At 37.1% G+C, this 23,026-nt stretch overlaps 2 protein-coding genes across 2 annotated transcripts; one reads left to right on the forward strand and one right to left on the reverse strand.

Moving 5' to 3' along the window:
- Window positions 1-8,616: 8,616 nt before the first annotated feature.
- On the forward strand, window positions 8,617-16,060 carry pter (phosphotriesterase related). The gene is made up of 5 exons (XM_030161139.1): window positions 8,617-8,694; window positions 10,595-11,052; window positions 13,088-13,353; window positions 13,896-14,036; window positions 15,504-16,060. Exons 2-5 carry the CDS (start codon window positions 10,621-10,623, stop codon window positions 15,712-15,714), a joined length of 1,050 nt encoding a protein of 349 aa, XP_030016999.1. The 5' UTR covers window positions 8,617-8,694; window positions 10,595-10,620; the 3' UTR covers window positions 15,715-16,060.
- Window positions 16,061-16,168: 108 nt separating this feature from the next.
- c1ql3b (complement component 1, q subcomponent-like 3b) lies at window positions 16,169-18,356 on the reverse strand. Its single transcript, XM_030161140.1, has 2 exons — window positions 17,736-18,356; window positions 16,169-17,419 (listed from the first exon to the last, which is right to left on the reverse strand). The coding sequence occupies exons 1-2, from the start codon at window positions 18,354-18,356 to the stop codon at window positions 17,240-17,242; spliced, it is 801 nt and encodes a 266-aa protein (XP_030017000.1). The 3' UTR covers window positions 16,169-17,239.
- Between the last annotated feature and the right edge of the window lie 4,670 nt (window positions 18,357-23,026).

The following is a 23,026-nucleotide window of genomic DNA, read 5'->3' on the forward strand; positions in this document are numbered from 1 at the left end:
GAAAACCCTTCTTTTACGGCGCTTTAATTGGAATAATAGAATGGGAACCTGTTATTTAAGTATTATTAGGACTAAATATGCACAACTAGACATATTTTGGTCTGCTCCCTGGCTGCAGAAAATTTGGGAACAATGTGTCAAACGGATGTTTACGTCGAATCACATGTTTTCAATGGCGCGTTGTTCACCAAAATTCATGTAGTGTCCGTACACCAATATACTTCCATCAATAATACCGCATATATGCCTTATAGATATATTGTTATAACTTGCTCACAAATGTTTAATTCCTGCTGTACCAGGAAGACTTAGTTACAGATCTAACAGAGATGCCACCATGTGGTAAGCCAGATTTCCATTCCAATCTTGTAGAGTCCGTACACCAAGTAGTGTCCGTACACCATATCAAAATATGTGGGTCTAATTTTATTGTTTGTCAATATATGGAATTTTTCAGCACGTATGCTTTGGACACCACATCTATGCAATAAACAATGCATGATTCTCCTGAGTGCTGAAACATTTGTATATCTTTGTAGGCATTAAATATGGAGGCTATTAGGCTGGAGTGTCCGTACACCCAATAATTTCTGATTTGACAGGGGTACAAGCCTGCCAAATTTTTAGTAGACACCATAATACAAAAATATTTTGGACTTTAAAAGAGAAATATCAGACAGATAAAATGGCTTGTCTGATTTTTTGATATCTATATGTGCACCCTTTCTGGTACCCTTGATTGCGATCAGGCTGTGCAGTGAAATTTGGTTTTATGTTCTGAAAGGTGCTCAAGTGAAATACACATGTCAATTATAACACAGTCAAGAATAAAAATAAAATACAGAGGTATGAATCGTTCATGTTGTACAGAGTCTGGACTGAAAGTCTGTCACAGTTAAAAACCAGGTCAGCAGTCAGACGACTGTTCATTGTGTGAAAACTCACCTTCAATCACATTGCGGAGGTTGCAGTAGTTAGTGCCATTATCGAACAGACTGAACCAGAAAGCAGACACAGATGCACCCTGAGCACAAAGCAAACAAAAAAGCACATTTATTCTCAGAGGTTTTTCCTTTTTTTTTTTTTTTTTTTTTTTACAGCTCTTGAAATGTGACTATCTTTTAACTCTAACATACTACTGTGACTTACCTCTACGTGGCAGCCCATTCCCATAGATGTGCCAACGATGGTAAAGTTCACACTCTCATACTGTCCAAGTGAAGACGTGTGATTGGCCTGGATAAGGCTTGAGTTCACCGGACCCAACTGGATTAAAAATGCAGCAACAATTTTACAACTCAGTATGACAACAGCACACTAAAAAAACTCTTTGAAAACTGTCAAATATTTGTAAAAATGTCAAACTTTCTTTGCTTCCCACCTTGTACGAGCCCATGGCTTTAATCTGAGTCACGATGGCCATGCTTACTTGATCACATGGTAATCCAAACAGCCTTGTAACATAATTAGAAAAAGACCATATCACTATCTGTATACCTGCCTAAATATTATCTAAATAAAAGTCAAATATCTCCCTCTTACCACACAATCTTGCAGAAAGCATGTGTTGCACTCAATGGAAGGCTATTTGTGACAACACACACTCCCAAAAGGAGAGCGCAGGCCACAAACAGAGTCCTCACGGCCATGGTGAAGGCTGTTTCTTGCTCTGAGGGTAGGTCTCACAGGACTGCGTGGATGTTTCTGCGGTTAGGGCTTATATGGAACATTGCATGAAGATTCTTGAGACTGGTAGACCATAGGCCGGTCATGTGGACCTGTATCGAAGTGATTTGCATGACCCTTGGCGTGAAGTGCATGGTATTTTTCACAGCACAGAGGTAAATGTGGTCAGTTTTCATGTAATTCTGAACCTTTTTTTTAAATATTTCTGCCCTATTTATTGTCTTATTCTTTTGCCACTCATGTCTATTTAGTATCTACTTTTACTTCATGACATATTTAAAAGTACAGGGTGTTTTGGGTTCTTCATTCTTTTATGTAATCACCAACTAAACAAATTTTATGGTTTCAATTTGTTGTTTTGTCACACAGCATATAGTGCCTGTATACCTTAAAGCAGCATTATTTTGTTCTGCAGTGGTAGAACTTACACCATTTTTCTTTATATCTTTGATTTGACTTTTTAGTTTTATCGCTTCTGTTTGAGATCCTTTATTCCGGTGATGTTCTACACACCAAGGTTATAATAGTTTTGGATTTTTCATTATACAGGGTTTCCCATAAGTCTCCGTACATAGGAAAAATAAACGTTTCTTGACATAAAGCATAGTTATTCATATAATATGCTCTATATGACTGCCATTTTGTCGGGAACATATTTCAATGCGTGTCTGCTGAAGAACTATGACGAAGAAATATAAAGAAATACATGTTAGAACCATATATGTATAGAATGCATTATGTCTCCTATATATGGAGACTTATGGGACACCCTGTAGTTTAGTTTTATTTAGTTTTGACTTGTTTTTCTCTCATTCAGTTAGCTTTAATTCATTTTTAGAGGAAGTTTGCTAGTTTTTATTAGTTTTCATTTTTTTTCTAAATGCTTAGTTTTAGTTTAGTTTTAGTATTAATTTTAGTTTTGTTATACCTTTTATCTTCCTTGCTGTCATATTCCCATAAATCCCAGACAGGACTCTGCTGCTTTCTCCCAACTTTAGTCTTCATGTTTCCAGGTAGAGTGGGGATGAGAAGATGACTCTAAACCACAAGTGATGACAAGTGAGGGACCGTGAAGTGCCGTGTGGTGCTACCAGCTAAAATTGCTAGAGCAAAATAAAACGATTTCATATCAATCTGACATTGACAAAGAAGAAAACGAAGGGAATTTTACCCATAACTTTTGAACGATTTACTCATTTTTGTGAGCACACAATACAGTTTCAGTTAGTTATCGTTTTTTCTTTTAATTATAGTTTTTATTTATTTCAGTTAACGAAAATGTTTTTTTTTTTTTTATTCCAGTTTTCGCCATTTCGTTAGTTTTCGTTAACGATAATAACCTTGCTACACACTGTGGAAAAAGTTTAATTAAAACCTAATACATCACATATACAAATTGCCTTCTTTGAAAGCATGTGCATGTGTCTCAATGCCACAGATGTTATGGTGGAGTTTACAATTCATCATATTCTTATAATTCATTAACTAACCATTAATTCTTGGAAGCAACATGTCCACTGATTTATAATCACCGAGGCTTCCAGCGGCATGATAAGTAGACAAAAACCAGAAAAAACAAACAGGAAACCACTGCCTTTTGTATCATTTGAAGGAAATAAACAGACAAACTCTCCTTTAGACAAAATATTAACCCATGAAGACCCAAACATCCATCTCTTACAACAAGCATCTACTGATCTAAACTGTCTAATATCTGTTGATTCTCTAATGCTATCAATCCATGTCAATAATTGGTGTAAAATACAGTTTGTCATCTTTTCATGGTCATCAGATATGACTCATTTGGACGTTCAGAGGCTCCGTAATGAACATGGAAACACCGTCATCTTCTACAACATTGATTCACCAGTAAAACCCATGGAATTGGATCAATGACAGTGGATGGAAACACTAGGTTTATGTTCAGTTAATGATATATTTTATTGAAAAAGTCAAATTTTCTTCAGTTTTCTCTATATTTGATATGATAACCCTCAACTTTAATCTGAGCTTTTGTGAACATCTACATGATAAAGAAATTCAATATAGGAAAATACCTGATGTTCACCAAAAAAATCACAAAATGCAGAGGATTATGTCATAATAAATTGTGATAAATCACTTAAGAATGGATAAATATAGAGGAAAAAAATATTTTGGAACTGCCACAAAAGTAACACTGGGTCTTTATAGGTTAAGATCAATTATGTCTTAACCCAGCTTTCACTCTAATGTAATTAAACTGTGATGTTATTTTTAGACCACTTAAAAGCAAACGAATAAAAACTGGAAAACGTTATCGCTAAGGCAGACATAATTACCTGGAAAGAGACAGTTGCAATAAAAAAAAGTCAAATTTTTTTCAGTTTTCTTTGTATTTGATATGATAATCCTCAACTGAAATCTGAGCTTTCATGAACATTTTCATGATCAGTGAATTAAATACAGGAAAATATCTGTTTTATACTGATAAAATGCAAAATACAGAGGATAATATTGTGATAAATGGAGATAAATCGCTGAAGAAAGGTTCGATATAGAGAAAATTCAACTTGGGAAGTAACACAGAAGTAGCACTGGGTCTTTATGGGTTAAGGAAAGAACAGTGTGTGTGTGGGTGTGTGCGTGTGTGTGTGTCTGTAGAAAATCACTGCATGTGTCTTCTTTCCGTCTGCAGAGGGCACCAAACGTCAACACTCAGGAGCTGAACTTTCTAATCCTGACAGGTCTGGGTCTCTGTCTCTCTGTGTTGAAAACTATGTTAAATCAATCAATAAATGCAGAGTAGAACACAAAACTGATTTTCTAATTTTATTCAGAGACAAATGACTGAAAGAACAGATACATTCCCTCTTCAAATCTGATGGCTCTGGTGAGGCTTGAGTGAATGACACCATGTTTTTCCACAAAACCGAGACCATGCATCAAACTCAAAGCCGTGTTAATGTCTTATCGGTGTCTCAGGGGGTCAGTCCACATAGGGCAGAGAGGTTTTAGTCATCTTTCTCCTTCAAAATCTCCCTGTGGTCGTGTCCCTTTGAACCTGTCAGATGTACAGATGAATGGGAGTCACAGTGTTTATTGTCCCTAATGAGGGGTCCTGCAGGGGTAATCTGAGCACATGAGTAATGCGCTTCACCACTCATTTACAACACAGAGTTTGGCAAATCTTTGATTTTGCAGGATATTTTCACCCTTTTTTGCAAAATTGTCCTTGTATTCAAGGCATTTCAATCTGTTAAATGCACTTTTTTTTATTTTAATGTCTTGCTTTACTCTATTTTAATTTTAATGCTAATTTCAATGTATGATTTTTATATAATTAGTCTTTCTTTTATTCTGTGAATGCATTTTAAAATCACGTCTTAACTCTGATGATTTTAATGTCTTTTTTTCCCCTTTTTTTTTTATTTTAATGTAAATTCAATATCTTGCTTTTGCTTTTGTCATGATTTTTATGCCTTTGTAAAGCACTTTGAGTTACCCTGTGTATGAATAGTGCTATACAAATAAACTTGCATTGCCTTACCCAGATTTCTAAAGTGGTGACTCATGAATTTAAAGCTTATATGTAGCTTTTTATTGCAGTGAATGGAATCTGATGTCTGACTTCTATTTGGACTGATGTGTGAAATTCTCCAGAAATATAGTTACAAATATGATTGAAAGACATGTACTATGGGTAAGATGTAATGCAAACATGACCTTGAGTGTTTTAAATATGGATTTACAGAAATTGACAAAAAAGAACCGAAAGGTATGTGTATGACTTGTGAAATCAACATCAAAACTGAAATGATAGCTATAATGTGTGCTGAAAACAGCTGACTTTGTGAATCTCATTTGAGATAAGATGTTCACTCAGTGTATTAATAGAGACATATGTGCATATTGCATTTAACATAATCATCTCATAACACTGAACATGTGTTTGTGAGTGATGACTATGGGTAGATTTGTTGATTGAATATCAAAGTTAACCCATAAAGACCCAGTGTGACTTCTGTGTCAGTTCCGAAATGAATTTTCCTCTCTATTTAACCTTTCCTACATGATTTATCACCATTTATTATAATATCATCCTCTGAATTTAGCATTTTGTCCAGTGAAAATCATCTATTTTCCTGTTTAATTCACTGATCATGTAGGTGTTCATAAACGCTCAGAGTAAAGTCAAAGGTTATGCTATCAAAACAGAAAAAAACAGAAGAAAAAGTGACTTTTTCTGTAAAATCTCTCATTAACTGAACATAAACCTAGTGTCTCCATCCACTGTCATTGATCCAGCTCCATGGGTTTTACTGGTGAATTAATGTTGTAGAAGGTGATGATGTTTCCACGGTAATATACGGAGCCTCTGAACGTCCACATGGGTCATATCTGATGACCATGAAAAGATGACAAACTGCATTTTACACCAATTATTTACATGTATTGATAAGATTAATAGATCAACCATTTAAATCCGTAGATGCTTTTGGTTGGATGGTGGATGTTTGGGTCTTTATGGGTTAAAATGTTAGTTACAATGTGTGCTAAAAATGACTTTTTTAAAAGTCTTGCCTGAGATGAGATGTCCACTCAGTTTATTATTAGTGTCATATGTACATACAGTAATGAAAAAAAAAAATGCACATGTATTTTTTTTTTTTTTATATATATATCTTTATTTGGGTTCAATTCTATAAAAGTTGGTCATGACTTTTTGACAAGTGCGTACTGACGTCACAACATCAGACTGTTGTAAACTGCTGGCCTACACTATGAACTAAAGCTTGTTGTCAACACATCTGCAACCACAACTACACCTTTATACACAAATTAGCTCAAAACACAAACAGTGACACAAAAATGTCCACATTAATGCTCGAGTTACAAAATGGCCCTATACATGATCTTTTTTTTTTTTTTTTTACATTCTCTGACATGAGTATAACTCATCCATGCACAAAATATATTCAGCTAAAATTACGTGAATTAAATATACTCTTAATTTATAATATAATAAATTACAAAAACTCCCCCTGCTGCATTTCTCTCAAATTTGTTGGAATCAAAGTTGCCATGTTTTCTTCATTTCATCCCTGAGCTACTAAGAGGCTTTATTCATGTTTGATGATTTTTCCTCGCTGAATTTATTTACTTCCTGGCATTCCCTTTCATTTTTTTTTTTTTAAACTGGGAGCATTGAAATGATGGCTGATCATCTGATCTACAGATTGATCAGCATTCTGGTAAATGGCATGTGACAGTAGGGCTATGTGGATGGTCAGTTGCTCAGCCGTTGGAGAGAAATGGTCAGCGCAATGGTGACTGTCCCTCCACAAGCAGACCAAATGCTGCTGTGGAGACCATCTGCTGAGTGGAGAACACAGACACTCCAACTCTCTCAGTTCTCAAGGCCTACGGTGCATCATAGCAGTAATACAGGCAACACACTTCCACTTCAGTTTCTCCAGGCCATATTTTTAGTCAAGATAAGTTTTTGTGGTTTAAAATTGTATTATTTGATTAAAAAAAAAAAAAAGTGAATAAAAAAAATCCCTCTCATGTCTGAACAGAGAGGATTTGGATTTAGATCATGTGCGCTTCGCCACACAATGAAACCATGACACAATTTTACCGAAAATATAACTATAAACTTATAATATAACTATAAACTTACTCATCCAGGGACACAATATTGGGTGTTTTTTGTCTTAAAGAATGTGAATATGAATTATGAGTTTGCACTGGCAGATGTGACCAGTGTTTGAATCAATTCAGGCCAAAATGTGTTGTTGGTGTGGGCTTCATGTAACATCATTCCCAAATACAGATAAGTGTGAAGTACTCCGAATGTTGAAAAAAATGTTGTATATGAATAGAAATCTTGCTGAACTCTTGTTGAAAATATCAGTAAGATCTCATACATGTATTAAAATATAATGAATATATTTTACTTAGACGAATAGGAATCTCATGCACATTTAAAGACTGAAATGAAAGACATGAAAGGGAACAGGAGACTAAAAAAGGCCGACACTATACTGACAAAAAATACTGGGAAGTATCACACTAACAGATTGTAGGACTTCGTGTTCCTGTTGATTTTAAATGTTATCATGATAGAAATGTTATCAATAATTATCATGACAAATGTTAAATCATTTATTATAATTTATTTTAGGTTTCTAGGCTGATTTTTTCCTCCTGAATTAGAGTTGAAGAGACTAAATTTATGGTTAGAACATGACAAACATTTCCAAAATGTAGAACATTTAAACTTTTATAATGAGGTGAGTGTGTGTGTATGAGCGGGGTGGGGGTGGGGGTGGGGGGGTAGTCATTAAGAAAGAAGAAATTTTGAGGCATTTTGTAAGCACAAATAACAATGTAAAACACACACACACACACAAAGTATATTACAATGATATGATATGTAAATAGGAAAATGTATTTTTAAAGAATGGAAAAAAAGTGTCCCAGTAATGTTCACCTTATAATGAATAGGCTCTGGACTTAAATAGGTTAAAGGTTACATGTTAAAAAAGAAAAGTTGACCTACAGAGGAATCAGTATTTGAACACTAACAGAATTGCTGTAAGTTTATTAAGTTGTGTGTTGTGTTTTCCTTTATATTAAATAGACATTTCCGTAAATTGGAGCAAAAGAAAATCCTAAAATTTATGTAAAAAAACCGTACATAAAATGCATAGATATAAATACAGAATGCTAAAAATTTACCAGTGAAAGATACATATACGTAAAAAAAAAAAAAAAAAAAAAAAAAAAAAAAAGTAAATAAATGAAAATAAAATAAATAATTTTTTTTTTTTTTTTTAATGATCTTTTTATTTTCATTTCGTTCCACCTCGAGCCCCCAGACACACACTCAACTCCCGTAATTTCTCGCGATAGCTCACAAATCACACGACATGTGTCTGTTCTTAGGGTAATCCAAAGGTCTGTCGTGTCCAGGCGGAATAGCTGTCAGAGCTGGAAGTGGAAAACTACACCAGAAACGAGGTCAGCTATAACTTTGGTCAAATGTTATATGTGAAGTTTAGTAAAAGTACCGTCTGCTTACATCAATCTGCAGTTTGCACTCATTTTCAATGTTGTTTCCTGCACATTTTTTTTTATTTTTTTTTGTAACTTCGGTGCTGCATTCTGCACAAAATCAAATGCTCTTTGTACTTGCAACTTTTGTAATGCAATAGTTTTATTGTATTTTGTTAAATAAACAAATAGCTAGGAAATTAATTAAATTTCCATTCTGAAAGTTGCATTTGTTGAGTGAGTCCAAAGGTCCTTCACATGCACTGTTATGTTGAACTGGTCAGTGATTTGTCAGACACTATTTGCCAACATACTGTATCTCACCGTCTGATCTGCTGTAAAGGTTTTCTAGGTCTGAGTTTTTACTGCAGGGGTGTCAAACTCATTTTAGTTCAGGGGCCACATTCAGCCCAATATGATCTCAAGTGGGCCGGACCAGTAAAATAATAACAGTGAAAAAAGTAAAATTACATTATGATAATGTTTACATCTACAACGTTTCCTTAAAAATCTGAATAACATGAACAACCTGAAATGTCTTAAAAAAAACAAGTGCAGTTTTAACAATATTCTGCCTCAGTTAGGTTAGGTTAGTTTATTTCAGACACAGACATAATACAAAACATATGGAACAAAAATAATAATAATAATAATAATAATAATAATAATAATAATAATAATAATAAACACAAATAAAAAATCAAACAATAAAAAAAAAAAAATAATAATGATAAACAATACACAAAAAATCAAGTAATAGAACAAAAAAACCAAAAACAAAAAAAGAACAACTGTTGTGCCTGAAAGGGAGTAGGAAGAAACCACTGCTTATCCAGTCCTACCCCTGATTCCACTCCTCAGACTGTTAATGCTAAATCACTTGATATACAATATAAGATTGTGATTATCTATAAACACACCCCTACCAACCTGTACCCCCATACAGTCACATACACTTCTACATACACTCATACAGTCACATACACACATACATACACACATACAGTCACATACACACATACATACACACATACAGTCACATACACACATACATACACACATACAGTCACATACACACATACATACACACATACAGTCACATACACACATACATACACACATACAGTCACATACACTTCTACATACACTCATACAGTCACATACATACACACCAGTTTATTGTCTACCGCTGTACACACGTCTGCACCCCCATGTTTATATACACACACACACACCATACAATAGAACAACCTGACAATCCAAATAATGATCATACCCTTCCTTGAGCCAGATATTGTGAAAATAACATTTCTTTGTACATTTTCTTGAATTTTTTAATATTTGGACACTGCTTGAGATCTACCCCCAACCCATTCCAAAGCTTGACCCCACACACAAACTTTTCCAGTTCATCAGTTTATCATTTACACATGTGCATTACAACTTATATTGCAATTATTAATAAACAAAACATTTAGTAACAGGCAGAATATTGTTAAAATTGCATGTACTTCTCTTACGACATTTCAGGTTGTTCATATTTGTTCAGGTTATTCACATTTTTTGTAAAAGGATAGTTTGTTAATATAAACATTTTCATGTAATTTTGCTTTTTTACACTACAACAAAGATAAAATCTGCAGTTTTCATTATTTATAGGTTATTATGATAATATTTTACTGGTCTGACCCAATTGACATCTAATTGTTCTGTATGTGGAACCTGATTAACCTGATTTTTTACACCATTGATTGTTCATATTTTCAGTGTATTTCATCCTATGGGCTGGATTGGACCCTTTGGGGGGCCAGATTTGGCCCCCGGGCCTTGTGTTTGACACGTGTGTTTTACTGCATTCTGCTTTCAGGATTTGGACAGTCTGGAACATCCATTATGTCAAAGCTGAGTGGGAAAGTCCAGACCGTCCTGGGACTGGTGGATCCTGACCAACTGGGCCGCACCATGACCCATGAACATCTGACCATGAGCTTCGAGTGCTGCTACTTTCCCCCAAGTCCAGGCGATGAAGCAGTGGCAGAGAACCCCTTCCAGATGCAGCACATGTACTGGCTGAGACAGAACCAGTACAGCTGCCACGAGAACCTGCTCCTGCATCAGGAGGTCGGCGCTGTGCGAGAAGAGCTACTGGCCTACAGGAAGGCTGGAGGAGGAGCCATAGTGGAGAACACCACCACAGGCATCGAGCGGGACATGCCTACCCTAAAGCAGCTGGCCAAAGACACCGGGGTCCACATCATCGCTGGTGCAGGCTACTATGTGGACTGCACCCACTCAGAGACCACCAGGAAAACGAGTGTGGAGAAGGTGTGGTCCATGTAGATGTTGGAGCAGACAAAACCTTGCACACACAGCTTTCGATATTTGATATTCTCTCCATCTTTTGTCATTATTTAACTCATAAAGACCCAGGGCTACTTTTGTCGCAGTTCCCAAAGGAATTTTTCTGTAGATTTAACCTTTCTTAAGTGATTTATCGCTGTTTATTATATTATTATCCTCCGTATTTTGCCTTGTTTTCAATGAAAATCGTGCATTTTCCTATATTTAATTCACTGATCATGCAGATGTTTATAAACTTAAGATTAAAGTTGAGGGTTATATCAAAAACAGAGAACACTGAAGAAAAAGTGGCTTTTTCAGCAAAGATAACATTAACTGAACATAAACCAAGTGTCTCCATCCACTGTCATTGATCCAACACCATGGGTTTTACTGGTGAATCCTTGTTATACAAGATGACAGCGTTTTTATGTTCATTATGGAGCCTCTGAATGTCCGAATGGAACATAACTGATGACCATGAAAAGATGACAAACTGTATTTTACCTAAATTATTTACACGTATCGATAGGTTTAGTGGTTCAGAAGATATTAAACATTTTAGATCAGTAGATACTTCTGGTCACCAGTGGCTGTTTGAGTCTTTATGGGTTAATTGTGAAGGCTTTATTAGTATTTGTCTCTACCATGCGTTTCTCTGATTTTATGAACATGTCCAAGAATTCCACAGCTAACTTTAAATTGATAGGTGCAAGATTCTGACTTCTCCATGTGTATTTTAGAGGATTTATCCAGGTCCTAAACAAGTCTAAAATCCACATATCTGAATTTTTAATACTATTGTGGTACATCTTAAAGAATAGGAGAAACACATTGGATTTGGTGCTTTGTCAAAGCCTGTTGAAAATAATGAACTTGAAGCCGATGCTTCTTGTGCAAGAAAAGGCTCAAATTGGGAACAGGGGTATAAAAGTATTAGAGACGCATGGAAGGTCAGAAAAAAATAAAGCAGCTGTAAAGAAAACACTTCCAAACACCTACCTTTGACAAATATTTTTCTGTATTCATGTCAGGTGCATCATCAGAATGCAGACCCAGGGCAACAGGCTGTCAAATAGGCTGTAAATTCATAATGAACTCGACCTGGATAAGTTTATTACCAGATATTTATAAGATTCTCTGATGAAACAGTGAGTTTGTCCAAAACCTCAACCAAATATAGTCATTTAGCACCTTTATATGCATATGTGTGTATACTCATGGGTATAATTAACACACATCTGCATACATTACAGTATTCATACAGTATTCTACTTGCACTGTTTTATTCGTTTTTCGCAATGCAAAGTTGCTACTTTACAGTGTTACATGTACTCCATGTGTCTCCCCCTACCTCCCCCCTCTCCCCCAGTCTATCTCTATTGCTCTCTCTTTTCTCCTCCTTTACTCTCGCTCTTTAACCCCAACTGGCCAAGGCAGACGGCCATCCTTCAGGAGTCTGGGTCTGCTCGAGGTTTCTGCTGTTAAAGGGAAGTTTTTCCTCGCCACTGTCACCAATCACAAGTGTTTGCTCCTGGAGGATTCTGTTGGGTTTCTGTCAATTGGATTTGATTTTGATTTGATAAAGCATTTTGTGACTCTGGCTGTGAAAAGTGTTCCATAAATAAAATTTACTTACTTACATTCATCTACTATTGCAGATCTAAGAAAGGTGACTCAGTTTAAAACTTGTTAATATTTATTTTCCATCTCAGTCTCCTGCCATGTCTCATAATCCATGACTCTGCTTGGTTTATTCTCTTTTATAAAGTATTTAACAAAGTGTAAAAGTTAACTTTGTGAAACCTACTGGCTATGGCCTAAGACTGCAAATCCTCTAAATGGTCCCAGTATAAAATTTAAATATTTCTTAAGTGAAATCCAACATGTCCATCAAGAGACATGCCAGTGAAATTGGAGTGGAATTAATCAACAAAGACGTCAGTTTCTGACCCTAAATGTAGTCCTACACAAGTGTAATGGTGTCCCGTATTGACTGACTTGTCACTCTGGCCGACAGCTTACTGACATCATCATCAGCGAGGTGCTACACGGTGCTGACGGCACAGACATCCGCTGTGGTGTGATTGGAGAGATCGGCACCGGCTGGCCCATCACAGACAGCGAGAAGAAGGTGCTGAAAGCCACGGCTCACGCTCAGGCCCAGCTCGGCTGCCCCGTCATCATCCATCCTGGCAGGGATCCCGCTGCTCCGGCTGAAGTCGTTCGTATTCTCCAGGAGGCCGGCGGTGACATCAGAAAAACTGTCATGTCACACCTGGACAGGTGATAAATCCTTAAAACATGTTGGATGAGTTAAATTTACACAACTTTTGGATAAAGTAATAACCTTTAAATATAATTGAATATTCTCAGATTAAAGAGAATTTTCCCATAAGCCCCTGTTCATCCACTCATTAGTATTTACTGAAACTACATGTATATGAATGGGGTACTCACACATCTCCCCTTATTGTGGAGTTTCTTTATACAATTCAGCAGATTTCAACAGATTATTAGACAAGTTTTAGCTAATTGATACATTTTTATGATTGTGGTAGTGGATTAATAATGTATTACTAATATAAATTAATTAATAATAGAATAAGTTGAATTTTTAACAGTCTTTCAGTATTGATAAAAAGGGAAGGAAACTTGAAAAGATGTAAGATGAATTTATTATTTCACAGTGAACCATTCTTCTGTTAATGTTTTTCTAGTTGCTGTGATGGTTTACACACAAACTGCATTGCATTTAAAGTACTAACTCTAAACCCTTTACAGATGACTTAAACATTGACTTTACAGATACCTCTTTCTTCCTGCAGGACTATTTTTGATAATGGTGAACTGCTGGAGTTCGCTAAACTGGGGAGTTACCTGGAGTATGATCTTTTTGGAGTGGAGATGCTCAACTACAGCTATAACTTGTCTGTTGACATGCCCAGTGACAGCCAGCGGGTCCAGGCGTGAGTAACAACATGAGTAACAACAGGAGGAATAATACTTGTGTTTTTAATGTGAGGCTCATACCAAAGCTATGACCAGAATATTTCCAATGCAATATAACAAATATCACCATTCTAAGATAACTTTATTACAAACTGGGAGCTTGGATCCACATCAGAACAATTTGGTATTTATATTTTAACCCCGTAGAGACCTGAGTGTGTGGTTGTTTTTCAATAAATAGTATGTTGCTAATATCTGCTACAGAGACAAGCATAATAAATGTGTATTACAGTATTCACACACTGTTTTTCTGCTGTGGACGATTCCAGTTGAGTGAAAACACACAAAAGAATCTCAGTGGCAGCCATGATAAGAGCTGGTCCAGTTCTCTCAGTGTTCAGTTCTATGAAAATGCAGTTCATTTTACTGTCCTCTATAAAACTGAAGGAGATAATCATATCCCACAATTCTATGCAGCAGCATTATATAAAGCGGCACACCCTTCATGTAAACAAATGTGATGTAAGTTTCTGTTTGTCATGATTTATTTTACATCTCATGCCATAACAATAGCATTTCAACACTGGAGAACATTATACTACTGTCACAAAATCCTTAATGTCATCAAACCTTGCAGCATAACCTGTAATTCTAAGTATAATTATATTTATAGACTGCCTTTCTAGATCCTATGCTCAGTTTGCATTAGTTATTTCCTCATTTCCAGTATAGTTGCCAGCGTTTGGCTTTGATTTATTAATTTGGCTTCAGTCACAGACGCCTTAATAAAGACAAGGGGCTAAAACAGGATCAGATCATCAGTGGGCAGAGGAATGCAGCCAAATCAGCCTGGAACTATATTTGTGGCTTAAATATGTTGAATGTTATAAATTTAGCCGGATGACGTTTTGTATTCAACATCTTCAAACCAGACCGATGACGTACAGTTGTTGATTTGCAGACACTTGTGTAAATCTTGTATGAATAGAACGGTCATTTTCAGATAATCATATGAAGCGGGATTCGTATCAATAAATATGAGCGGGCGGGAAAGTCAGTATCTGTTGTTTATCTGGTGGTTATTTCATGTTCTACCTCGGTAATTACAGTAATATTTTTTCTTTCTCTGGGTTGTCTGTGTTTGTCACCTGCATAACACAACATAAGAACATGGGGGGGGGTTCAGTTTCAGTAGTCCATTTTCAGAATAACGCGTCACAGCAGACACACATCAATAACGTCTCCTGTCACATAATCTCGCAGCTGGATGCTCGTAGCACCGCGGTTGTCACCATGAAATCTCCTTCACATCTTTCCTTGACCTCATGACATTTTGCATTTTGACTCTTTAACTCCAACCCAAATGTACGACGACCTACATATATGAATGCAATAAGAGATAAATGTGTTACATGTAAAGTTCCTCACTCATATTTCACTTTTTTTTTCTTCTTTTTTTCTTTTTTTTTTTTTTTGATGCCCAGCTTGGCGTTCCTGGTGAAGGAAGGCTACGAGGACAGGATAGTGATCGCGCATGACATCCACACCAAAAACCGGCTCACGAAATTTGGCGGCCACGGTTACTCGCACATCCTGAAGAACATTGTGCCAAAGATGCTGAGGAGGGGCATCTCTCAACACCAAGTGGACAAGATCCTCATTGACAACCCTAAAGAATGGCTGACCTTCAAATGAGAGGAGATAGTTTAATGCAGCTGGTATTTTATCTTCTGATCATGAGGTGGGAAAACAGAAAATATGCATTTCAGCTACAATAATAATGAGTTCAAAAGTGACTGAGTAAATATTCTTTTGGACTATTATACCTTTTGCTTTTGTCTTTTCGGTTAAAAGTAATGACAGGGTTTGATTTGAACTTAAAATTTCTAAGCAAATTGTATGGATGAGACACGCAGGATCACAGTGGATCTTATTAATCTTGTTTTAGCCCCATTTCTCACACAAGAAAATAGATTTTTCTTGTGAAGACGAATGTTTTCCTTTCTCTGATAGTTTTGTCCACAGCGGTGCTACTCAAAAACGTGGTGCTAATTGATTTTTCACTTTCAATGTCATAGCCACTTTCTTGATATTTTAAGTGACATTTCTGCCAACACATTTTATGAAAGGGAAATAATGAGTGTGTTTGTAATCAGTATGCTGCTCTGCACTTAACACAATGCGGCGGTGTTAGATGAGTTGTCCTGTTGCCCCTCAGTGGGTGTCTGTGGGTGTCTATGGGAGGCGGGCTGGCTGGCAGGCCCAGATGAAGGACATGTTCTCCTCTCATCTGGGAACAGGTGGCCTCACAGGGTGACTTCACCACATGATCAATGGCATGATCGCCACAGCTGACTGTGCACCGTGAAAAACTATATAACTTTGATTCATCTTCCGAGAGGATTACACAGAGACCCAGAGGATTGAATTTTAAAACTATATTTAACGGTTTTAGGCTGCGAGCTTATCCAGAGGGGCTTAATCAGCAAGCTGTTGAGCTTCAAGAAACATTTCTGCTCATGTGATGGTTGTGTTTTGCGATAGTGACTAACCACCAGGCCACCCCGTCGCCCCAACCAGCTGTTATATGGAGAGCGACAAGAAGAAGAACAAGTTACAATGATGTTTTGTCACAGTGCTTCAATAACATCAGAATGGCCCTTTACAGTTTCTCTGATTCGCTTTAAAATGACTTTTGGCTGCACAGAGTTGAAATGTTTGATTTTCATACATATGTAATCATGCATCAAGGCTTTTAACATTTTCACCCAAAATGCAATAACTGTCTAGCATTTTTTTTTTCCTTTTTAAATAAAGCACACATAATGACTAATAACACTGTAAACAGAGTGGTGATTGTGTGAGTATCATTTTAAGCTCTATTATTGAATGCTACAGATCAATTCACTCACATATATGATGCATAGCAGCAATGTTTTACACAGCAGCAACACTTGATTCACAGCGCAGAGCGACACAAATAGTTTGGACATGAGTACAGCTGAAACATCATAGAGAGGACACATTCAAATGTATTATTAATATTCTGTTACTAACACCGTACGCGCGTCATTATTTCATTGTAGTTCTTTTTTCGCATGGTTTCCCACGTATCTTTCTTGAGCTCCGGCTCCAATAATCCAACTGACACTGAAATGAGCATGAGCAGTGAAGCAAGCTACGTGCACAGCAGATCTTTCCCCTCTTCAGCCTCTTTCTTTCAGTCAGCGTACAACATGAAGCCAGAGAAGGTGCTGTACTTGTTGTTGTTGCCTCCGTGCGCTTTCCCGCCGTCCAGTTTGATGTAAATCTCATCCCCGGGCTCCAGGTGTAATACCACACTGTTGCTGGCATAGTCGTAGTTCTGGTCCGCGTCTTGGGCGATGGCACTGGCCCTCACCTGGAAGGAGGGCAGATCACACAGTTCTGCACATCAGACACGTTACATGTTGACATGTCCATCTCTTGGGGTTATCTAACCAACCATACAAACACAAGACTAAACGGAGCTAACAGCAACTTTAAACAATCCCAACTCACATGTGCTCCTCACGTGTTTAGTAGGAAGAGGTTCTTGGAGCGGCTCAGGTGTGTGCGTAAAACTCGTGCGTAAACATTTGAATACACTTCTATCGCACCGACTGTTGTCAGTCAGTGTGAAGAATTTAAAGCTAAAACATATGACAGACTGTTTTCTTTGTCACTCAGTGTCTTACCTGGTTGTTTTTACAGAGGTCAGCCCACATGCTGGTTCCGTCACCGCCTCTCATCAGCACATGATAAACAAAGAAGTAAATCCCAGGTATGGAGCAGGTGAATTTCCCTGTAGATGGGTCATAATGGTTGCCAAGATTAGTGACAACGTCGTCGAATTTGAGCACTTCATATCCCTCATGCTGCTTTTTCAGTCCTGCGTAAAACGCTATCTTTGGGACAGTGTTGTAAGTGGCCGCACTGATGGCACCGGTAGGTCCATTTGCTCCCGGTGCTCCGGGTGGACCCGGGGGACCAGGTGCCCCCCTTTCACCGGGCGGACCAGCAGGTCCGGGTGGTCCGGGCTCGCCAACTGGTCCCCTGGGGCCCATCCTCCCCACGCGTCCCGGCTCTCCTTGGGGACCTTGGATGAACGTTGGCAGAGACTGAACCAGGCGGTTGTCTTTGATCGGGTTGGTTGCCTTTGCCGTGGCTGTGGCTGCGGTTCCGTGGGAGTCACACACCATTTGACAGGATCCGAGCATTTCATAGCGGGCGGGAGTCCCGGCGGAGTTCACCATGACCGGGATCAGAACCACCAGCACCAGCACCAGCGCGACGCCACAAACACCAGTTGCGATCATCTGCGCTCTGCGGATTCGCTGTGATCTCCGGAGTGGATGGTCTTCCAGCCTGCTTGTGGGCGATGTTCTTGCCTAGGGAAGAATCGGACCTGTCCCCCTATAACACTGGAACTTCTGGAGGTAAAATTGTCTTTTAAAAGATTATGCGCAAAAGTAACCATCCACAACTTTTACGCACCGCAGTTCCCGTCCAACTGGTTCATCTCCACACCTATCACCGCACGAGACACACGCACAAAAAGAATCTCTAAGATCCAAAAAGTACACAGTCTGCGTTTTTTAGTCGTGGAGCGCAAAGTCAGACGCACAAGTTTCTAAGACGGTGCCACAGGAGAGAGTGCGCGAGAAATTAAACCTACCCGTTTCTATGTTTGGAGGGTGAGGGGAGGGGTGGAAGTGATGGATGGGATAGAACGCGTTCTTTCAATCAAAGGAGAGAAAACGGCAAAACAAACAGGGATGTGTAACTTTATGTGACTATTTCATTATCTTAATTTAATGGCACGTTCTTGGGTGTATTTTCTGTGAAGTCAGTGGACCCTCAGTAGGACAGTTTGTATTGCTTTTTGGTATGGGTGGGTGTAATGTCAGCGGTTATCCACACAGCTCTAAAGGTCTTACGCATAATTAGGCCCATTAAAGACAATAGCTATACTCCTTTGGCACCTGGTCACACCTCACTGGCTCCCTGTGTCTAATTTATCATTTGGGGAAAATCTATACAGCAAGTGAAAGAAAGGAGGGAGTCACTAGGAGCTGGCAGTGAAGGATGACTTCACACCAATATACTGATGAAATGACTAAATTCAGAAGCATTTAGGAGCAAAATATTGTGAGATCACTTAATTAATTACAACTGGAGATGTGCCATCAGCAGTTAGAAGGAAAAAAATTAAATTTTTGTCAAATTTTGCTTCGTTTTCTGGGAATTAAAAGAAACTAGAATGGTATAAAAAAAAAACACACAAACATCCATATTGACTTGTACAAATGCTCTATCTTCTAATAAATAATAAATGCTCTATCTAAAACACAGCACTAAGTCCAAAAGCGCAAAAAGCATTGGTTTGAGTAATGAAAGGCTAATTCTTGGTGATGAGGGAAGATCATGATATGTTCAGGAATGCAGAGGCTGTGATGGCACCAAAAGCCAGATTGGGAGATGAATGAACAGGAAGGCAAAACGAAGAAGGAGGCTGGATGTTTTGGGAGGAGCGGAACTTTTGATCCGAATTGTATGGAAATCACAAACGTAATAAACAGTATGTTCTTTGAATCTCAAAAGGACTGCTGAGTTGTATAGTTCAGTACCCATACTTGAATGTATTTCATCTGGATTGGACTAATCTACTATAAAACATCTATTTCAGCAGTGAAATAAACATATTTACAACAATCAGTAAACCAGACAGTCCTTTTAAATAACAGTTAAATGAGCCAACATAAAGAAGCCTTTATTTGTGTTTTTGTCCTTGTTGGTCTGTTGCAATTCCATGTATTTTCATGCAATAATACAACAATGTCTGAATTAACCCACAAAGACCCAGTGCTACTTTTGTGTCAGTTCCCACATGAATTTTTCTCTATATTTAGCCTTTCTTAAGCGATGTATCACCATTGATTGTAATATTATCTTCCAGTGTAAATCATGCATTTTCCTATATTTAATTTACTGATCATGTAGATGTTCATTAAAGCTCAGAGTAAAGTAGAGGGTTATTATATCAAAAACAGAGAAAACTGAAGAAAAAGTGGCTTTTTTCAGCAAATATATCAATAACTGAACATGAAAACAAATGTCTCCATCCACTGTCATTTATCAAACTCCATTGGTTTTACTAGTGAATCAGTGTTATAGAAGATGACGGTGTTTCCATGTTCAACTACGGGGCCTCTGAACATCCAAATGGGTCATATCTGATGACCATGAAAAGATTACAAACTGTATTTTACACCAATTATTGACATGGATTGATAGGATTAGTGGATTAACAGGTATTAAACATTTTACATCAGTAGATAGTTTTTGGTCGCCGGTGGAGGTTTGAGTTGTTATGGTTTAAAATGTTGGCTCATGTTGCTGCCTACACCCATCTCTTCAGTCAATCATAGGTGGACTCAGTGACTACACAACTATAAGTAACAGGAGTGCCTTCACCTCACTATTCCAATGTTGCTCATTTAGTTGTGAATATTTCAGAAACACTCCAGATTGTCATCTGAAGCTGTAAGAGGACAGTAGAGAACAACAGAGAGAATTGGAGGCCACTATGCCTACAAATTTTATTTTTCTTTCATTGAATGAAGGCCTTTCAATAATCCCATACGGAGGTTTCAAGGTAATATATACAAGGTAACAAGAATGATGACAACACCAATTTTAAAAGCACCCACTTAGGCTTTAAAGGCCATGAAAACTATTCTCTTCTTTTCTCTAACAACTCAATGTACATGAAAACAGAATTTTTTTTTTTGCTAATATCACAATAGGTTTTACCAACACATTTTTGCGTTTGTTTTGGGGTGAAAACTCTATAAAGGTGCTATATGCAAGATTTTACTTTCAATTAAATTTGACCTGAATTATTTGACACTACAGCAAAGAAGCCAACGTATTGGTTTGTAAATAAACTGCATATTTTTACTCTGAAGGTTCAATAAATTTGACCACTTGAGGGAGTAGTGAGTCACTCTGCTGGACTCTTGGTGATGATTAAAAAAACTAATGCCACTGGACCTTTGACCAAAGCATCTGAAAGTGAAGAGATTGGATGAAAACGGCTAAGAAACAACTTTTAAAGTCAAAGTGAAAAACTGTAAAAGCTAGAAGCACTGTTGTTGTTTTCACCACCGGACACAGACATAAATGAAAAGGATGGAGTTTGATTATGAGGCTTATGAAGGTATTAAGTTATTATGTGATGTTATTATCTTTGCTAAGTTTGTTGTTTGTTGATCCATGGTTCTGTCTAAACTGTGACCGTTTGGAATGTGTTTGGAGGATTCCAAAAAGATCTTTAGTGCAGCTATTGACAATACAAACTACAGAAAACAGAGGTGATTGGTGGTTTTACTGTGGCTGTTTTCTGCCTAAAAACCGAGCTATAATATAAACTATCAGCTGATGCAGCCTTTAAATTTTGTTTTTTTGCTTTGTTTTTTGTTTTTCGAGAAGAAAACTCTATGATACCATAATAATGTGCGTAAACAATGAGCTTTATACTTCAATGAGTGATACAGTCTGTGGATACATAGGGTTGATTCATTCAAGTGTGTTTGAAAAATTAATACTATATAAAACTTTTTTTTTAAACGTGCGTGAGAATGTTGATTTGAGCACCTGCATTATTCATTTTAACCCATAAAGACCCAGTGCTACTTTTGTGTCAGTTCCCAAATGAATTTTTCTCTACTCTTAACCTTTCTTAACTGATTTATCACCATTTATTTTACACTTTTAAGCACAAATCAAGTATTTTTGCATATTTAATGTACTGATCACATAGATGTCCATAAAAGCTCTGATTAAAATTAAGGGTTATTATATCAAAAACACAGAAACCTGAGGAAAATGTGACTCTTTTTTTTGTAAAATATATCATTAACTGAACATAAACCAAGTGTTTCCATCCACTGTCATTGATCCAACGCCATGGGTTTTACTAGTGAATCAATGTTGTGGAACACAGGTGTCAAACATATGGCCCAGGGGCCAAATCCGGCCTGCCAAAGGGTCCAGTCTGGCCCTTGGGATGAAGTTGTGGAATGCAAAAATTACACTAAGATATTAACAATCATTTTAGTTCAGGTTCCACATTTAGACCAATTCAATCTCAAGTGGGTCAGAACCAGTAAAATACTATCATAATAATCTATAAATACTCACAACTCCAAATTTCTTTCTTTGTAAATGTAAATATTTTCATGTATTTACACTAAAACAAAGCATAATTTCACAAAAAATGTGAATAACCTGAGCAAATATGAACAACCTGAAATGTGTTATGAGAAGTAAGTACAATTTTAACAATATTCCACCTGATATTAAATATTTTGTGTATTTGTAGACCCGCTGTGATCTGTAAGTTATAACGAACATGTGAAAATGATCAACTGAAGCATAATATTTTTAAAATGACACTTATTTTTCGAGTTTGTTCATGTTATTCGCATTGTTTGAAAGGATAGTTTGTAGATGTAAACATTTTCATTGTTTAATTTTGCTTATTCTAATACTTAGAGAAAATTTTGGAGTTGACATTATTTATATATTATTATGTTATTATTTTACTGGTTCAGCCCACTTCAGATCAAAATTAAGCTGAATGTGGCCCCTGAACTATAATGAATTTGACACCCCTGTTGTAGAAGATGGCGGTGTTTCCACGGTAACTAAGGCGCATCTGAACATCCAAATGGGTCAAATCTGACAAGCATGAAAAGATGACAAACTGCATTTCACACCAATTATTTACATGGATTGATATGATTAGTGGATCGATAGATATTAAACAGTTTAGATCAGTTGATGATTTTTGTTAATTGAAATTTGATTGCATGGGAAATCATGATTTGCAAGAACTGTGAGGGACCTATGTGGATTATTATGTAAAGCAGCAACAAAATACAACCGCAAGAAAAATTCTCTTGAGGATTGCCTTGCAAGAACG

The sequence above is a fragment of the Sphaeramia orbicularis genome, chromosome 17 (genome assembly GCF_902148855.1).
Source record: "Sphaeramia orbicularis chromosome 17, fSphaOr1.1, whole genome shotgun sequence".
NCBI classification, from domain to species: Eukaryota; Metazoa; Chordata; class Actinopteri; order Kurtiformes; family Apogonidae; genus Sphaeramia; species Sphaeramia orbicularis.